Source organism: Mobula hypostoma, chromosome 12 (genome assembly GCF_963921235.1).
Source record: "Mobula hypostoma chromosome 12, sMobHyp1.1, whole genome shotgun sequence".
In the NCBI taxonomy this organism is placed as follows: domain Eukaryota; kingdom Metazoa; phylum Chordata; class Chondrichthyes; order Myliobatiformes; family Myliobatidae; genus Mobula; species Mobula hypostoma.
In genome coordinates, this window is record NC_086108.1 from 71,362,169 (window position 1) to 71,382,078 (window position 19,910).

The 19,910-nt window shown below is 43.6% G+C and overlaps 1 protein-coding gene across 1 annotated transcript in view; it reads left to right on the top strand.

Annotated features, from left to right (window-relative positions):
• The first annotated feature begins 737 nt into the window (after nt 1-737).
• The window catches only part of LOC134355200 (uncharacterized), a 28,758-nt gene continuing 9,585 nt past the window's right edge, over nt 738-19,910 (top strand). Inside the window, exon 1 of the mRNA XM_063064986.1 lies at nt 738-1,179. Coding sequence (XP_062921056.1) covers nt 762-1,179 — 418 coding nt within the window. The 5' untranslated portion in view covers nt 738-761. The remainder of the gene's footprint in view (nt 1,180-19,910) is intronic.

The window sequence follows — 19,910 nt, forward strand, 5'->3', positions numbered from 1 at the left end:
TTAAGGTTTTGCTAGAAATAATGATCAAGATTTTGTTGAATGAAGAGAATTTTGTAAGCAACCACAAACCCTCGCAATCATTTTGTTAAAAATTATAAACGAAACGAATCAATAGAATTGAGAAGGAATGCATTAATCTGCACCAATCTTGGTATGATGAAAATTACTATACTTGATGCATTCACAGAAGTCATGATCATCCGCTGCAGCCAAGGAAGACCCTAGTTGTGCCGACTGCTTGTGCCATTGAACTTGGATTTAAGAGGTCGAGAGAGTGGAACTGCCCCAGGGCAATGGGTTTTCCCTTTAAAAACTCTCCCGCACAGATTCCTTTGTGCGGTTCACAGTGTAGCAAGAACTGCTCATCAAATATAACGGGCAGCCAATCAATCACTGGACACATTAGCACAAGTCTTCACTCTACTCATCCCCTGTACATTTCAGCTCAGAAACTGACAAGAAGTAGAAAATAAATCAATGGATGGTGGAATTAAGGATAGCTGGGCCAATTGAAATCATCCACTTCTGCAAAAAGCAAAATTGCACACACTCAGACGCAAATGCACAGCTATTTTATCACTCAGGCTGAGCACATCCGGAGAATTGGCTGGCACTAGTCCGTGGGAGGAAGGCTCCGCGTTAAACGGCATTCATTCTCAGTCTGCACACACTCGCAGTGTCGTTCTCCGGTCTGTGTACATCAAACTGTTGCTGCCCTATTTCACTCCGCCGTGGATATTTGGAGACCTAGAGTGCAGCGTATGTTCCGGCGGCAGGCTCCGGATCACCTTCATGGCAGTATGATCCCGTGCAATGGGACGGCGTTCAAAGACTGGATCGCTTTCCTTTCCCGTCTTTTACCTGCCATGAACACAACGGCCAATTTGGTGCAAAAGTCGGTGGAGACGACGACGTCGGTGGTGGGTTTGCTGGGTTGGGAAGAGGGCGATTACAATGCTGCCGTGAACGCCAGCAACTCCACCGGCGACATGGGCCATCTGTTCCAGTACTCTTTCTCCGACAACGAGTTGTTGTACAAACAGTACAAACCGCCGCCTCGGGAGGCCATCCCTTTGCCGAAGGCTGTGCTGTACCTGTTGATGGCAGCCTTGGTGGTCGTGGCCGTGGCTTATGCTATCGTTGGGCACCTCATTAAGGACCTTGTCCACGACTTTGTGGGTGAGTGGATGAATTTATCAATAAGCTATTAAAACAGACTGTAAATAAATCGCGAATAAAACAGCGGAGCTCGCTTGCACATGAAAAGTTTATGATAACTTATTGAAATCTGATTTCCCCCATTTTAGCAGCTGAAGCAAGCAGAGCAGATAATTTTATTCAACGCTCCCTTAATTATCCCCAGACCTATTTTCTCGATGATTTCCCTTCAGGACTAGAGTTTCTAGCATCTCTTTACTTATGAGTGAGAGATGATGAATAAGCAGAGCACAAAGAAGCGAGAGGCATTCTAAAGGCAGCTTATACCTTGCATTTATTTAAAGTATAGGGTTTGAATAAACAAGAATTTATTGTAGTTTTCTGGTGTCGTTGGCCTTCGAAATAAAGAGCGCAGAGTCCGTACCCTCGACGTTTACCGAGCGGCGGGTTGAATGCTGAGGTACTTGAGCAGCGACGTGATTTGTCTGTCAGCGCCCGATCACCCAGGTTCTCGTTTATCTTCGATCTCACCTCTTAGGTCAACTCGGTTTTTATTTCAGTAGCATATCCTGGCTTGTATCCGAATGACACGCGTGCCTTGATAAAATAAACTCAAATCTAATTGGAAGCAGATGGTACATTAAAATAAACCTTGGTACAAGCAACAACTGAACTGCAAAATACTGTTATGGGAGACAATTTATAAAGGGAGATGTGCGATCGAATCCCTAACACTGAGGCAAGAGGCAGATGTTACTTTTACCTGGATAATATTTGGCCTATTTAGATGCAATGAAGGCACTGGTGGGGCTTTGCGCGTTGGTCGAACTTTACACTGTAAGAAATTTTCATTGAATCATCAAACAATACTAACGGTTCTGGTTTCTCAAGCTGAATTCTGAAATTCCGGGACGAGGTCTCAAAATCCCGATGGAAACATTATATCGCAATTGGTGTCGGACGTAAATATTAAATATTAACCCAATACAATCAGATCAATGTGCAAAGATTTTCTTCTGATTGGATTTGGTTTCATTTGGGAAACAAAGTTCTTGTGTTATTTTTGTCAGCGCTGTCAGCCGTGGACATCAAACGACTTTTTTTTGGGTCGGCTGTTTTGTGACTCAAATGATATGATTGGATTGACGGACAAGAAAGTTGGAAAAGAGCAACGGACAGATGGAATAAAGCCCTCCTCACCACTGAGCACAACCACACGAAGCGTTGTCGCAGGGAACCAGCATCCATCACCAGGGATGCCCACCAACCAGGCCATACCCTCATCTCGCTGCCACCATCAGCAAGAAAGTACAGGAGCCTCAGGACTCCCACCACCAGGGCCAGGAACGCTTGTTACCCCTCAACCATTAAGCGCTTGAACCAAGGAGATAACGTCACTTGCCCCATCATTGAGATGTTTCCACTGTCAGGGACTCCTTATCTCATGTTCTTGATATTTATTGTTAATTTATTATTATTTATTTTTGTATTTGCACAGCTTGTCTTTTGCACACTGGTTGAGTGCTCGAGTTGGTACGGTCTTTCATGGATTCTATTACGGTTATTTTTATATTATGGATTTATTGAGTCTGCCGGAAAGAAATTGAATCTCAGGGTTGTATCTGGTGACATATGTGCACGTTGAGAGTAAATTTATTTTGAACTTTTGCTTCAATGAAAGCTGACTATAAGATAAATGTTAACAACGGAAGTATTTTGTTTTCAAACTGTCCGGATTCGAGGAGTTCATTCAATATTACCGAAGTTTGCCTCATGTAATTTCTAAACTCCCATAAGACACTTATTCTTAGAAACCTCGGGCTGACCTAGATTGCCAATAAAAAGTGGAGCATTTTCATTAATCGAGATTTCAATTCATAATCCGCACCCTTCCTAATTCTTAATCCACATACTTTCTAAATGTTTGTCTGCAAAATTTATTTCTTAACGTCGGTAGGTAACTGAAGGAAAGAATGACGTGAAGACCTTTGAAGAAGTATTAACAGTCTTAAATCCTGTGACCTTAGAAGAGTGCACAGGAAACACGATTTACCATGCACATTGCTCGATACAGATGCTTGTCTTCTTTAACAAAAACGATTTGGAGCCAGTAATTAACCTATTGTGTTTTAGCTTATTCTCCCTCTGGAGAATCAGAATCAGGGTAAATATCACCGGCATATGTCGTGAAATTTGTTGTTTTGTGGCAGCAGTATACTGCAGTACGCAGTAATAAAGATCTAGAAAGGTATATTTTGTACAGAGCAAAAGTCTTAGGTGTGAATATATATATATATATTAAACAAGGGTGCCTAAGACTTTTGCTCTGTACTGTACTTGCCAACATTAAGTGAGGAGCAAGTTTTTAAATCTGGCGGGAGCAAAGGATGTTGAGAGTGAGGGTGGAGCCCTGCGGGAGGGGTGTGGGACAAGTGTCAGAGACGGAGTACCAGGGCGGTTGCGGACACACCCAGTCCTGGGACACCAGGCAGGGCATTTAATTCCAAGTACTGTAACTGAGTTATTGATCATTGTAGAATGTCTCGCTGGTGCTTCCCGCTCCCTCCCCTCTCCAACTGTGACTCCCCTCTTCCTGCCCCTTTCCCACTCGGTCCACAATAGAGACCCACATCAGAATCAGGTTTATCATCACTCACATATGTCATGAAATGTGTGTTTTTTCGGCAGCTGTACAGTGCAATATATAAAATTACTACAGTACTGTGGAAATGCCTTAGGCGCCTTAGCTATGCAGTATACATGTGCCTAAAACCTTTGCATAGTACTGTATATAAAAAATAAACAAGTAGTGCAAAATAAAAGAGGGTAGTGTTCATGGATTCATTGTCCATTTAGAAATCTGATGACGGAGAGGGAGAAGCTGTTGCCGAAACGTTGAGTGTGTGCCTTCAGGCTCCTGTACCTCCTGTTTTATTTCATATACTGTATAGTACTAATACCGGATGTCAGATTTCTACAAAATGAAATAAAGGTAGTGTGGGGTTCTTTTTGAAACGTAGGTACTTGGAAATGATGACAAGAAGAGATTTCAATAGAGACTAAAATCTTTTCTGGTATTAGGCTGGAAGGTTTTTTTTCCTCTTTCAGTTGGGACAGCTTAAATTCTGTAAGTGATTACAAAATAGCCAATATAACTGCTACAAATTCGAACAGAGAGAAAATGGTTTAATCTTACTGCCAGTGCTGAACTTTTATAAGAGGGTGGCTAGTTCCCCATTAGGTTTCAATAGTGAACACAAAATAACCTGCAGATGCTGGGGTCAAAGCAACACTCACAACACGCTGGAGGAACTTAGCAGGTCGGGCAGCATCCGTGGAAACATCAGTCAACGTTTCGGGCCGGAACCCTTCGTCAGGACTGTAGAGGGAAGGGGCAGAGGCCCTATAAAGAAGGTGGGGGGAGGGTGGGAAGGAGAAGGCTGGTAGGTTCCAGGTGAAAAACCAGTAAGGGGAAAGATAAAGGGGTGGGGGAAGGGAGGCAGGGAGGTGATAGGCAGGAAGGGTGAAGAAGGAATAAGGGAAAACACAATGTGTAGTAGAAGGAGGCAGAACCATGAGGGAGGTGATAGGCAGCTGGGGGAGGGGGCAGAGTGACATAGGGATAGGGGAAGGGAGGGGGAGGGAATTACCGAAAGTTGGAGAATTCTATGTTCGTACCAAGGGGCTGGAGACTACCTAGATGGTATATGAGGTGTTGCTCCTCCAACCTGAGTTTAGCCTCATCATGGCAGTAGAGGAGGCCATGTATGGACATATCTGAATGGGAATGGGAAGCAGAGTTGAAGTGGGTGGCTACCGGGAGATCCTGTTTGTTATGGCGGACAGAGCGGAGGTGCTCGATGAAGCGGTCCCCCAATAGGTAGTCTCCAGCCTCTTGGTATGAACAAACAGTTCTCCAACTTCCGGTAATTCCCTCCCCCTCCCTTCCCCTATCCCTATTTCAATCTGCCCCCTCCCCCAGCTGCCTACCACCTCCCTCATCGTTCCGCCTCCTTCTACAACCCATTGTGTTTTCCCCTATTCCTTCTTCACCTTTCCTGCCTATCCCCTCCCCCACTGCTTTATCTTTCCCCTTACTGGTTTTTCACCTGGAACCTACCAGCCTTCTCCTTCCCATCCTCCCCCGACCTTCTTCATAGGGCCTCTGCCCCTTCCCTCTACAGTCCCAATGAAGGGTTCCGGCCCAAAACGTCGACTGATATGTTTCAATAGTAGTTCATGATTCGTTGTCTAATACTGGCAAGTCACAGCTATTGGGAAGAGAGGACAATAATACTAAACATGATTTTTGGTGACAGGATAAATATGTTTTGCAATTATTTTTATCTGTATGAATAGGCAAAATGGAGCTGCCTACAGATAAGGTATCTGAGATATGGCAACTCCTTGAATGGTGGTGGCCTGAAATGATCACACAGATTATGTGTTTGAGTACACACAAAAGATATTACACAAAATAATCAGTTTCAAATATTTGATTCTGAATAAAACATGGTTTCTTGATACAAATATAATAATAATGATATCAGCAACAAGAACAGGTATGGGAGATGTAGAATGAAGTTGTGAATATATTCAAACTGCAGAGATATAATTGACATCTGGAGCAATATATATTTTATTTTAAATCACTCCATACAGGGTATAAGATTAGCTGGCCATTTGAATAACAAAATAGAGAGAAACTATTGCTCTCGACTGACATTTCAATATCCTGGAAACATGAGATACTTGCATCCTCCAACTTGAAGAAAACAAAAAATAATTGCTTTTGGAAACATTATGTGGTTACATTTAACTAACTTTGCTGACCTCTCTCCTGAAGTCCAGCATGTTTTGCATACTTATTGCTGTGGTCTTTGGTCTGAAAAATTTGATTGCTCTCTATCGGACTTCTGAATTTTGCTCAAATTTATATGATCAGAATTGAAATTAACTTAAATTTATAATATCATGATGTAATAAGAGGGACTTCAGCCCATTGGGTGTATACTAGCTGTCTGAGCAATCCCATTAATTCCACTCTCCCATTTATTTTCCTGTAACCAATTCTCTCTCATTCCCATCAACTCTCTGTCATTCTGCTTCATCCACCTTCACCAGGGCCAATGTTGAGTGGCCAATTAACCCACAAGTACACTTCTGGCATGTTGGGAAACTGAAGCACACATAATCGCAGGGAGAACTAATAAACTCCACACAGACAGAATTGAACCCAAGTTGCTGGAATCGTACAGCCGCAGTGGCATCTGCTACCCCACTGTGTTCTGCAAAGGTGAGCCAAAGATTTGTGCAAACAGTTTACAATTTATCCTGCAGCAAACCCTGTGTTTGCCTGTCACCTCTGACCAAGCCAGTCCCCATTGTTCATCTATTCTCTACTGACTTGAATTTGAACTTTCATGTACATCCAATCTCTATTATTCTCTAGTTAACACCCGATGGGACAGCTTGGCTTGGTGGTAGCAGTCTCACTAACAATTTGGAAAACTGTGGGCTCCACAAACCTGAGCACTGAGCATTCTTAGTTTAAAAAAAAACATTAAAACCAAGTCCTCATCTGTTTGTTTATCTGTATGGATGTAGAAAATTGTCAGGACTACTTAAAGAAGGACAAATGAGTTTCTCGGGCTTTCTGGTTACATTTGGAGAACACATATTAACTGATTACGATTTCAAGATATAATAAATTTTGAGTAACATTAATGCGTTGTGTTCTAAAACAGTGAATTTGCATACAATTAATTAATTTTTTAAAAAAATTTGAGGAGGTCACTTGTATTGAGATAGCTAGTCCATGCTCTTAAGTCCGTATGCAGGATATAAGAACTGATATAATGTATTATCCTCTGTCAGACCTGAATAGGCAGGCACCTCCGTGTTTCCACCCAGCTAACATGAGTCGCCTACCACTCATTTCCAACGCAGCACTTTCAGCCTATTTAAACCCAGCCCTCATCTATAGTCCTTGTTTACCCAACAAACCAGCCAGCCTCAACCAGTTGCTCCTGGCCTTCAGTTACCTTGTTGCCTGTTGCGCTCAGTATCTGTACTTGCTTGTTCTGTGGGCCTCGTGGCCTGTTATTTTGCAGTTTATTGGTAAATTGTCTAAAGAGTCACTGCTAAGTTGTCTCTGCTGCTCGGCTTTTGGGTCAAGCCTCCTCGACATTTCCTGACAGGACGGGTGAACCAGTGATTGACCCAGCAGAGTTCGCTCACCTGAAGGAAGTTGTGTGCTGACCCGAGTATGTGACGCAGAAACAGCAAGAAACCATTGATCATCTATCAATGACTCTCAACCAGCTCTTCATTCTGTTACAGCGACCCTGTGCGAGTCACCCTCCTCCCTTGGAACCTCAGATTCTGGTGCCTAGAAGCTTTGATGATCCCCAACCCGACGTTGCAACTTCTTGTCCCGGTGTGTCTTGCTCCTTGAGAGCCAGCCATCGCTGTATTCCACGGACCAAGCCCAGGTCGCCTTTGTCATCTCTCTCCTGAAAGGGCGAACTCTGACCTGGGCCGCTGCTAACTGGGACCACCATTTGCAGTAATTATGAGGAATACACTGCTCAGATACACCAGATTTTGGTGTAAGTGGAAGGAAGGCAGCGGATCAGATGCTGTGCCTGAGTCAAGGCTCGTGCTAGGTGTTGGATTGTTCCGTAGAATTCAGGACCATCGCGGTGAAGTGCAGCAGGAATGCAGAAGTGCTACTGGCCTATTACCATCATGGCCTCTCAGAGCACATGAAAGATGAGCTGTCTACCCAGGATATGCCCACTGACCTCGAAAGCCTCAACACTTTGGCCCTCCGCATTGGCAAACGTTTTATGGAATGACCCTCCTGATCACCCGTCAGAAGCCCAGATCCATTCCTAGAACCATTTCTGTCTGCAGGACCTTCATCAGCAATGCCTGCAGAGCCCATGTAGTTAGGGCGAGCTCCCTTAACTCCCCGACCCCCACCCCCAAGAGTGTCAGTGTATTTATTGTAGAGCAGCCGATCACCCACACACATCAAATGCCCGCTGTGTTTCAGGAAACGGAACCACCAGGTAGGGGTGAGGGGCCTTCTATCTGATAGCTCCCCCGGCCTCTCATTACAGCACCATAGCTCAGCTCACTCCATTCCTCTTTGGCGCTATGCACACAGGAAGCTCTGGTGGATTCCAGTGCAGCAGGCTACTTTCCGGAACGGGCACCGAATGCGTAGGTTGGACTCCCCACCAAGCCTACCTCTCATTCCTTCAGCATTACAGCCCCGTTGATGGATGTCTCCTGGGGTCTGGGATTGTTAGGAAGGACGTTATCCCACAAGAGTATGAAATCCTCCACAGCAATTAAATCTTTGGGCCTGAATGGGACAATTTAAAATTTACTGTACTCTGGATGTTAGTTGTATTATATAGTGAACTGTGTATATATTTGAGATGCATTCTATATTGAGTTGGAGTTTATAGCATAAGCAGGGAGGAGTGTGGTGTATTTAATATTTCATAATATTTGGGTAATCTCGTAAATATATTGTTTAAGTAATCTTTGTTGTTTATATAATTCATTACGTAAAAATATGTGAAATGCTTTCATCATCATGCTCCATGATATGTGTGCACCTCACATAAAGAATGAAGTTAAACTCACGTTTCTGACTCCTGTGTCTTCCTTTGTATTAGTTTATTGTTTTGAAGTTACAAAACATAATTAGTGCTCTTTTTGAAACGGCAACCTGATCTTTATTCTTCCCTGCACAGTCTATTTATATTTGTCTTTTCAACATGCTCTTTGTATGTGTCCTACTTTGTTGCACTTTCTGCATATTTCACACTTAAACCTGCATTGGTGTGGTGTATGTGAACCCCTGTCACAATGGTAACATAATTTGTTTGGCCAGGCAGGTTTCTGTTTAGTCAATGCAATTTTGTTCAAGCTTACTTTCATTCCTGACTGCAACTCAATTGCATCTGTTTGTGGTTTCCATTGATAGAGTGATTTCAACTGCTCTTTAAAATGTGAATTTTGCTTCAGTCAGAAGCCATTTTTGAATGTTTTCCACAAATTAAACAATCTCTCAGTGCTTCATTAAGCCCATCACTGAATTGACAATGCTCAATCTCTTCAATTCCACCATGTACACTGAAATTGACTCCCCTTCATCTTGATTCTGCTTATAAAATCTAAAGCATTCTGCAAATGTCCCTGCATTACTTCCACAATATCAGCAAAGCTCATTTCCAGTGATTTGGCTGGAGCAGCTGAACTTTATGCAAACTGTATGTCCTTCCACCAAATGCACACAACAAAACTGGCATTTGTTTCTCATTGGCTATTCCATTTGCTTTAAAATACTGCTCAATCACTTAGTACACAAAATCCAGTTATCTGTTGTGCAATTGAACACATCAATCTTTATGACTTTGGCTCTTTTTTATCATTTGAGATTATTATCAACCAGTACTCACTGCTTAGGAACCTGTGGATTCATTTGTTTTCTATCTTTTTAAAAAAAAATGAACCGTCTCTTCCCTTCTGAAGAAACAAGTGCTGTGATTATTTTTAACTCGAATGTCTCGCTGCACTTCAACAGGTTGATAGTTGTCTCAGGTTCATCTTAAAACTTACTTGTCACCACTGCTATGTTTTGTAACACCAAAACATAAAACTAATTGAAAGAAAAACATTGAGCTGGGAGATATGTAAACATGCGTACTTCATTTTTACTTTAGCAAATCGTGTACTTACGACATGGTGGCATGATAATGTATGCCATTCATGTACATACATATAACCTATAATGAATTATTTAAATGAACAATAATGCTTAATTGAACAATATGTTTACAATAGGAAAGGAGGAAGGAGGAAGGACTAAACACATTGATGAAGGTAGAGTAGTAGATGTAGTGTATATGGATTTTAGCAAGGCATTTGATAAGGTAACCGATACAAGGCTAATTGAGAAAGTAAGGAGGCATGGGATCCAAGGGGACATTGCTTTGTGGATCCAGAACTGGCTTGCCCACAGAAGGCAATGAGTGGTTGTAGATGGGTCATATTCTGCAAGAGGCCTGCAAGCTGGGGTCTTGGGTCTTGGGTACTTCGAGGCATGGGTATGGACTCCGAGCCAGAGACTGGGTAAGGACCCAAAACCTGGGACTTGACTCAGGCTCGGACTCCAGAACTAGGCGATGACAAGATGAGGCTACAGGACTGGACATGGCTTGGGTGAGGAACTGGGTAGGGCGAGACACAAAGACAGGTAAAGGCACATGGACAGGACTCAGACAGGACTGGACTAGGCATGGACTGGACAAGGGCCTTCAGGAGCATGGAGCCTTGGACTAGAAGAGACAGGAACATGGAACATAGAGCCGAGACCCCTCCTTGGGAACAGAATGTAGGGCCGGGACTCACACACATAACACAGAGCCGGGACCCCTCCCTGGGAACAGGACATAGGGCCAGGACTCATACACAGAACACTGAACATGGAGAGACAGATTGCAACAGAAGGTGGTGGCAAACGCCAGACCCACCTAGTGAAGGCGTGGACACAGAGACAGATCCCAACAGTAGGTGGCGGCAAACAGCCAGACCCACCTAGTGAAGGCGTGGACACAGAGACAATTCCACACAACAAAAGACAGTTCCTTATCTTGACCTAACAAGGCTCCAGTCTTGCTGTGGCGGTAAAACTTCAGTGGTACAGGCAGGGTATCCAGGCTAGGTGAGCAGGCAGAGAGTCAGGCAAGGAGGGAAAATACAGGGAGGAGAACAAAACAGTCCAGCAGGGAATCCCTAGTTTGCAGAGGTATTTATATCTCAGCTCCATAATGAGAAACATGTGCCCACAACAGAAACTGGGGAAAACCAGAAACCCCGGAACAAGGAAACATGGACTGGACCGGACCGTGAACCAGAATACAGACTTCACGGACCGGACTATGACATAGGATGCAAAACTGGGCTGAGAAGTGGCAGATGGAGTTCAACCCAGATAAGTGTGAGGTGGTTCATTTTGGTAGGTCAAATGTGATGGCAGTATATAGCATTAATGGTAAGACTCTGGGCAGTGTGGAGAATCAGAGGGATCTTGTGGTCTGAGTCCACAGGGCAATCAAAGCTGTGCAGGTTGACTCTGTGGTTAAGAAGGCATACGGTGCATTGACTTTCATCAATTGTGGGATTGAGTTTAAGAGCCGAGAGGTAATGTTGCAGCTATATAGGACCCTGGTCAGACCCCACTTGGAGTACTGTGCTCAATTCTGGTCGCCTCACTACAGGAAGGATGTGGAAACCGTAGAAAGGGTGCAGAGGAGATTTACAAGGATGTTGCCTGGATTGGGGAGCATGCCTTATGAGAATAGGTTGAGTGAACTTGGCCTTTTCTCCTTGGAGCGATGGAGGATGAGAGGTGACCTGATAGAGGTGTACAAGATAATGAGAGGCATTGATTGTGTGGATAGTCAGAGGCTTTTTCCCAGGGCTGAAATGGCTAGCACGAGAGGGCACAGTTTTAAGGTGCTTGGAAGTAGGTACAGAGGAGATGTCAGGGGTAAGTTTTTTACACAGAGAGTGGTGAGTGTGTGGAATGGGCTGCCAGCAACGGTGGTGGAGGCGGAAACGATGGGGTCTTTTAAGAGTCTCCTGGATGGCTACATGGAGCTTAGAAAAATAGAGGGCTATGGGTAAAGCCTAGGTAGTTCTAAGGTAGGGACATGTTCAGCACAGCTTTGTGGACCGAAGGGCCTGTATTGTACTGTAGGTTTTCTATGTTTCTATTACTGAAATATTAAATACACAACAGAACCAACCACCTTCAACCAATTGCTTTTAGCTTTCAGTTACCTTGTTGCCTGTTGTGTTTAGTATCTGTTCTCTCTTGTCTCGTGGCCCCTTATGGCTTGTTAATTCGCAGTTTATTAGTAAAATATCATTTACTGCTAAACCAACTCTGCTGCCCTGCTTTTGGATCAAGTCTCCTCTACATTTCATGACATCCCCAGCCCATTAGATAAGATCCTTTAACTTCGTGTCAGTTAGAAGTTGCCTTCCAACCAAACGTACCATGGTGACCTGAAAAAACATGACTGTTTCTTCAAAATTAGTGGGTCCAAATCTTGGACCTCCCTTCCAAACAACTTTGTGGGCATGCTCACATTTACACGGCTTCAGTGATTCAAGAAGGCAATTCACCACCATCTTCTCATGGGCAAATAAGTGCTAGTTCAGCATGCAAAGGTCATATCCTTTCAATGATTAAAAAAAAAACACTGAACTCACATCCCACAGAATTAAAAAGAAATGTTGCTGGTTTTGTAGCTGAACGTTTTGCGACCAGAAATCAGGTCCAATTTGTACCTTGTTCTCCTCTCTCTCCTGGAGAAAAGGAGAATGGTTTCTGTGATGTACTGAGCCACACACCGAACTCTGCAGTTTATTGCAGTGAAAGACAGAGCAGTTGCTGTACAAACCGTGATGCATCCAGATAAGATGCTTTCTATGGCACATTGATAAAAATTGATGAGGGTCAAAGGAGACAGGCTAAATTTCTTCATGCTCCTGAGGAAGTAGAGGTGTTGGTGAGCTTTCTTGGTCATGATATTTTCAAGGGTAAACCAGGACAGGCTGCCAGGCACCTTCGCTCCTTGGAATTTGAGGCTTTTAATTGTCTTGACCTCAGCACCATCAATGTAAACAGGAGCAGGTGCATCACCCCTTTCCTAAACTCAATGAGCAGCTCCTTTGTTTTGCTGACTTTGAGGGAAAGGATGTTGTCTTGACACCATGACAGTAGTCTCATGATCTCCTTCTTGTTATTTGAAATACAACCCTCTATAGTGGTATTATTTGCAAACCTGTAGATGGAGTTAGGTTGAGATTATGTGGGCAGTGGGAAAATCTTCCTTCTTGTGCTTCTTGATCTCGTCACTTGAGATTCAGTGTCACGCAACCGTGCCACTTTGATCTGGTCCACACCTTCATTAACCAGGTCCAACACTCGCCTTTATTGGATCTTCCTCCTCCTTACAGAAGTCAGTGGGTTTTGTGGGGGTGGGGCTAGGGTTAATTAGGATAAGGGTTAGTTTAAAGGCTGCAAATTGGAAAGTTGTGTCTGCACTGAAAAGATGTATATTCATAAGCTGATTTCCATTGTCAGTTAATTGGAAAGGAAACACAGTAAACAGGTATGTATACCAGCCTACAAACAGTTCGCAATCAACACACATAAAAGTTGCTGGTGAACGCAGCAGGCCAGGCAGCATCTGTAGGAAGAGGTACAGTTGACGTTTCGGGCCGAGACCATTCGTCAGGACTAACTGAAAGAAGAGCTAGTAAGAGATTTGAAAGTGGGAGGGGGAGGGGGAGATTCAAAATGATAGGAGAAGACAGGAGGTGGAGGGATAGAGCCAAGAGCTGGACAGTCGATTGGCAAAAGGGATATGAGAGGATCATAGGTTAGGAGGCCTAGGGAGAAAGAAAGGGGGAGGGGGGAGGCTCAGAGGATGGGTAAGGGGTATAGTGAGAGGGACAGAGGGAGAAAAAGGAGAGAGAGAGAAAAAGAATATATATAATTTAAAAAAAAATGGATGGGGTACGAGGGGGAGGTGGGACACTAACGGAAGTTAGAGAAGTCAATGTTCAAGCCATCAGGTTGGAGGCTACCCAGACGGAATACAGTATAAGGTGTTGTTCCTCCAACCTGAGTGTGGCTTCATCTTCACAGCAGAGGAGGCCGTAGATAGACATATCAGAATGGGAATGGGATGTGCAATTAAAATGTGTGGCCACTGGGAGATCCTGCTTTCTCTGGCGGACAGACCGTAGGTGTTCAGCAAAGCGGTCTCCCAGTCTGCGTTGGGTCTCGCCAATATATAGAAGTCCGCACCAGGAGCACCGGACGCAGTATATCACCCCAGCCGACTCACAGGTGAAGTGTCGCCTCACCTGGAAGGACTGTTTGGGGCCCTGAATGGCGGTGAGGGAGGAAGTGTAAGGGCATGTGTAGCACTTGTTCCGCTTACAAGGATAAGTGCCGGGAGGGAGGTCGGTGGGGAGGGATGGGGGGACAAATGGACAAGGGAGTTGCGTAGGGAGCGATCCCTGCGGAAAGCAGAGAGAGGGGGGGAAGGAAAGATGTGCTTAGTGGTGGGATCCCGTTGGAGGTGGCGGAAGTTACGGAGAATTATATGTTGGACCTGGAGGCTGGTGGGGTGGTAGGTGAGGACAAGGGGAACCCTATCCCTAGTGGGGTGACGGGAGGAGGGGGTGAGAGCAGATGTGCATGGAATGGGAGAGATGGTTTGAGAGCAGAGTTGATGGTGGTGGAAGGGAAGCCCCTTTTTTTAAAAAAGGACGCAGACTGGGAGACTGTTTCGCTGAACACCTACGCTCTGTCCGCCAGTGAAAGCAGGACCTCCCAGTGGCCACACATTTGAATTCCATGTCCCATTCCCATTCTGATATGTCTATCCTTGGCCTCCTCTACTGTAAAGATGAAGCCACACTCAGGTTGGAGGAACAACACTTTATATTCCGTCTGGGTAGCCTCCAACCTGATCTCCCCTCCCCCTCCCACTTTCAAATCTCTTACTATCTCTTATTTCAGTTAGTCCTGACGAAGGGTCTCGGCCCAAAACGTCGACTGTACCTCTTCCTAGAGATGCTGCTTGGCCTGCTGCGTTCCACCAGCAACTTTTATGTGTGTTGATTGAAATTCCAGCATCTGCAGATTTCCTCGTGTTTGTGTTTTTAAACAGTTCGCAATGGTTGAATGAGCATTTTTTCCTATTTTCAAAGTAAGAATGGAGACAGAATGGGGGGATGGTTGGAGCAGAAAACTGCAAATGTTGGAAATGCAGAACAAAAACAGAAAATTCCGGAATAACTCAGCAGATCAGGCAGCATTCTATCATCAGCTTTCAGAATTAGGTTCCTACCTACACGATTAAGATTCCAAAAATTTAGCTTCTGCTTATGTACCTCAGCCCTACTATTTGCAGCCTCTTATTGAAATCTGCCCTTCAGCATGGCTCATCTGACCGTATGTTTCGAAAAAAGGGAAAGGGGAGAAAACATTACAAAACTGACCTGCTCCCTGGTGATGGTTTTTCTCTTTCCAATTGTGATATTGGGTCACTGACTATACCAGGGTCATTACAGACTTTATTAACACAGCTGTTAGATGAGTGTGCCCTATGAAATCATCCAGGGTTTTCCCCAGAAGCCCTGGATGAACAATGAAATCTGGAATCTGCTGAGAGCCAGATCAGAGGCATTCAAATCTGGAGATCAAGAATGCTACAAAAGATGCAGGGTATAACCTCCAGAAAGCCATCTCACAGACAAAGTGGAGATTCCAGATTAGAAGGGAATCAACAACAGCTGCTCGACAGCTGCGGCAGAATTTGAATGGCAAAACCTCCGGCAAAGTTAAATCTTGCGACAGGTGGGGCAGCAGAGCTTTGCTTCCCGTTAAGCTCAATTCTCCATGCTCGCTTTGACCTCCAGAACATGGAGGGATGACTGTGCACCCCCATGCCTCCTGCTGATCCTTTGGTCTCAGTGTCAGAAAGTGACGTGCAGGCCGCCTTCCAGAGAGTGAATTCAAGGAAAGCGTCCGGTCCGAATGGAGTACCTGGCCAAGTATTGAAGACCTGTGTTGACCAACTGGCTCATATGTTCACGGTCTGGCAGTGTGTGGTATCCACCTGCTTCAAGCATGCTACGATTGTACTGGTGCCCAGGAAGAGAGTTGTAACCTGTCTAAATGACTATCGTCGAGTGGCACCTACCTCCAGAGTTTTTAAAAAAATTATTTTTATTCTTAATTATTTTTAAATATTTTAATTTTTATTGAACACAAACAAAAACAAAAATACTGAACATATGCTAACAAAGCTAGGGAAGCAGCAACAAATATATAACTATTAACTTTAAATATACAAAGTGTTGGCATGTGGCCAAGTGGTTAAGGCGTTCGTCTAGTGATTTGAAGGTCGCTAGTTCGAGCCTTGGCTGAGGCAGCGTGTTGTGTCCTTGAGCAAGGCACTTAACCACACATTGCTCTGCGATGACACCGGTGCCAAGCTGTATGGGTCCTAATGCCCTTCCCTTGGACAACATCGGTGGCGTGGAGAGGGGAGACTTGCAGCATGGGCAACTGCTGGTCTTCCTCACAACCTTGTCCAGGCCTGCGCCCTGGAAACTTTCCAAGGCGCAAATCCATGGGCTCGTAAGACTAACGGATGCCTATAAAAATGTACAAACAAAAAGGAAAATCCGCTCTAAATATTGCTGAACAGAAGGAACTATATCTAAAGGGAGTCACAAAACAAAAGCATTTACAGAGATAACCCGAAACATTGACAAATTTGTACAGTCTTTACAGCTTTCTGGTTATAGGAAGTTTTCAGAGTATTAATGTATAGTTTGAAGTCTGACGTAAAAAATGTGAAGGTTTCTTATTGCTATATTTGCACTTATGGATATAAAATTTGCTATAATTTAATAAAAGATTTATGATAAAGAAATGATCCCTATGAGATTTGGTATTATTAGTAAACCCAAATAAAACATTTTCAAAACAAAAAGTAAAATTCACATTAATATATTGATCTATAAATTGACAAACATCAACCCAATAAGTTTTAACATATTCACAATCCCAAAACAGATGAAATAAATCCTCTGGATATAAACCACAAAAAGATCAGTTAGTTTCAATATCAGAATTAAACCTTGTCAAATAAACATTGGTTAGATAACAGACATCCCACCTCTCCCGGAAGTTCCGGGAGTCTCCCGCATATTAATAGTGGCTCCCTGATGCCCGCAAATTATATACAATGTCCCGGAAATTGATTTTTTTGAGAGTGAGTGTGAGAGAACGCGCGAGGAAGAGCGTGAGAGCAAGCGCGAGACAGCGAGCGCCAGAGCGAGAGAGAGAGAGCAAGAAAGCAAGCGCGAGTGAGAGCAACCGCGAGAGAGAGAGCGAGAGTGAGAGCAAGAGCGAGAAAGCAAGCGAGAGAGCAGGCGCGCGAGAGCAAGAGCGAGAGAGTTCCAAAAAAAATCAGAGTGGCAGAGTGTTCCAAAAAAAAGAAAATATAAAACGTATGTCACCCCAGACTACACTAAAGTGTACGCCTGCCTAATAGGGGTCAAAATAATGACAGTGTTGCTCACTGCACTGTTTGCAACAGTGACTTTTCTATTGCCCATGGTGGGTTAAGACTGTAAAAGACATGCTGAGGTGAGTTTAACAGGTGTCATTCGCTTATTAGCATAGCTCAACGGTCCCCAACCACCGGGCCGCAAAGCATGCGCTACTGGGCTGCGAGGAAACGATATGATTTGGTGATAGGAGGCAGCTGCACCTTTCCTCATTCCGTCATGTCTGCTGTTGAGCTTGAACTTACGCGAGGTCATTACCCGCACGTCATTCATGTCAGCGCGGGAAGGCGATCAACTCCTCGAGCTTGCAAATGACGGTGGGCTGAAAACTATGTTTGATATAACATCTCTGCCAGCATTCTGGATCAGAGTCAAAGCTAAATATCCTGAGATAGCCACGAAAGCACTGAGACATTGCTTTCATTTCCAACATTTTTCTGCGAAGCGGAGTTTTCTGCAATGGATGCAATGAAAACTAAATTGCGGAATAGACTGGACATAAGGAACCCCCTTCGAGTATCGCTGTCTCCCGTCACCCTTCGATAGGATCGTCTTGTTGCAGGGAAACAAGCCCAGGGCTCCCACTGATTCAGCGATATTGGTGTGTTGCAATGATTTTATGTTCCTATGGGGAAAATATGTGCTGTGTGTTTAATATCCAAATGTTACTTAAAATGCTATGATGCTGTTGACTTACTTATATAACCATATAACAATTTCAGCATGGAAACAGGCCATCTCGGCCCTTCTAGTCCGTGCCGAACGCTACTCTCACTTAGTCCCACCGACCTGCACTCAGCCCACAACCCTCCATTCCTTTCCTGTCCATATACCTGTCCAATTTTTCTTTAAATGATAATATCGAACCTGCCTCTACCACTTCTACTGGAAGTTCGTTCAACACTTACTTCAAGCTCCCTTGTCCTCCCCTGATAATTGACTTATCGCTATATTCATGTGAGGAAAATATGCGCTGTGTGTTTAATATTAAATTCGTTAGCTAAATCATTGTAAAACGAAATTGAGTGTATTAGCCACTTATCACCTATATTCCGGTCGTGATTAACACCTCCCCCCTGAACAGAATCGCCAAAAACGATTTGCAGAAAAAAAGTTGGCAGGTACACGCATGCGCACTGGTGCCCGCGCAAGGCTTCATGGTCATTGTAGTCTTTTCTGGGTAAACACAACGTATTTCACTGCTACTCTTGTCTGTTGGCAACCCTACCCCCCCCCCCGCCCACCGGGTTGGCTGGTCCGCAAGAATATTGTCGATATTAAACCGGTCCACAGTGCAAAAGAGGTTGGGGACCCCTGGCATAGCTAACGTTATTTAAACTAGCTGGCTAGCTGCTAAGGAGCTACGCTATTGCAGACATCCCACCTCTCCTGGAAGTTCCGGGAGTCTCCCGCAAATTGATGGTGCTACCTCCCTGAAATGAGTTTTTGCAGGGTGGGATGTCTGAGATAATAGGATGTGAATGGGGGGGGGGGCGGCGGTGAGACAAGGTTGTTCTATCTCACATCTATTCCTTTTATGTGCTCAGTCGCTCACCTATCTATCAAGTCTAGTCCTCTAAAAGGCATTTCCTGTGCAAATTCCAATTTTCTGATTAGTCAGGTTGCAGATGATATGACTCTTTTTTTTAAATGATGCTTCTGAAATTTCATTGGCTTTAAATGGTATTTCTTTTTCTTCCAAAGCCTCAGGCCTCTGTTTAAATATTCACAAATGTGAATTGTTTCCTCTTAAAGGTTGCACTCAATCTATAATTAATAATATTCCAGTAAAAGATAAAGTCACATAATTGGGGATAACTATTGTTAAAAACAAATACGTAAGGTGTGTGGATAATTTTCAACCTCTTATAGACAAAACCAAAAAAAGATTAAACCGGTGGCTTCAAGGGGACTTACCTTTGAAAGGCCGGGTTTTGCTTTGTAAAGCAGAGGGTCTTTCCAGGCTTATATATAAAACTCTCCCCTTATGCATTGATAAAAAAATCTGTAAATTGGTAGACACCATGTTGTTTAATTTTTTATGGAAAAACAAAGTTCATTATATAAAAAAATCTGCCGTCATGAATAGTTATGACTAAGGGGGTCTAAATTTTCTTGATTTTGACAGTCTTAATAATATTTTTAAAATTAATTGGATTAAACAATTTTTACGTAATCCTACTTCTATATGGAATTGTATTCCTTCTTTTGTCTTTTCCCAGGTTGGTGGATTGAAATTTTTTCTTTTATGTAATTACAAAATAGACAAAGTTCCTCTCTATTTATCTCAGTTCCATAAACAGATGCTTTTATCTTGGTCTTTGATTTACAAACACAATTTTTCTCCTCATAGTTATTTTATTTGGAATAACCACAACATAACTGATAAGAATAAATCTTTGTATTATAAAGGTTAGTTTGATAATAATATTTTGTTAGTTAAACAGTTACTTAATTTAAGTGGTACTTTATTGAGTTATACTGAGTTTTTATCTACCTTTGAATTTCCTGTGACTCCAAAAGAATTCGCTGTTGTTGTGACACTCACAACATGCTGGAGG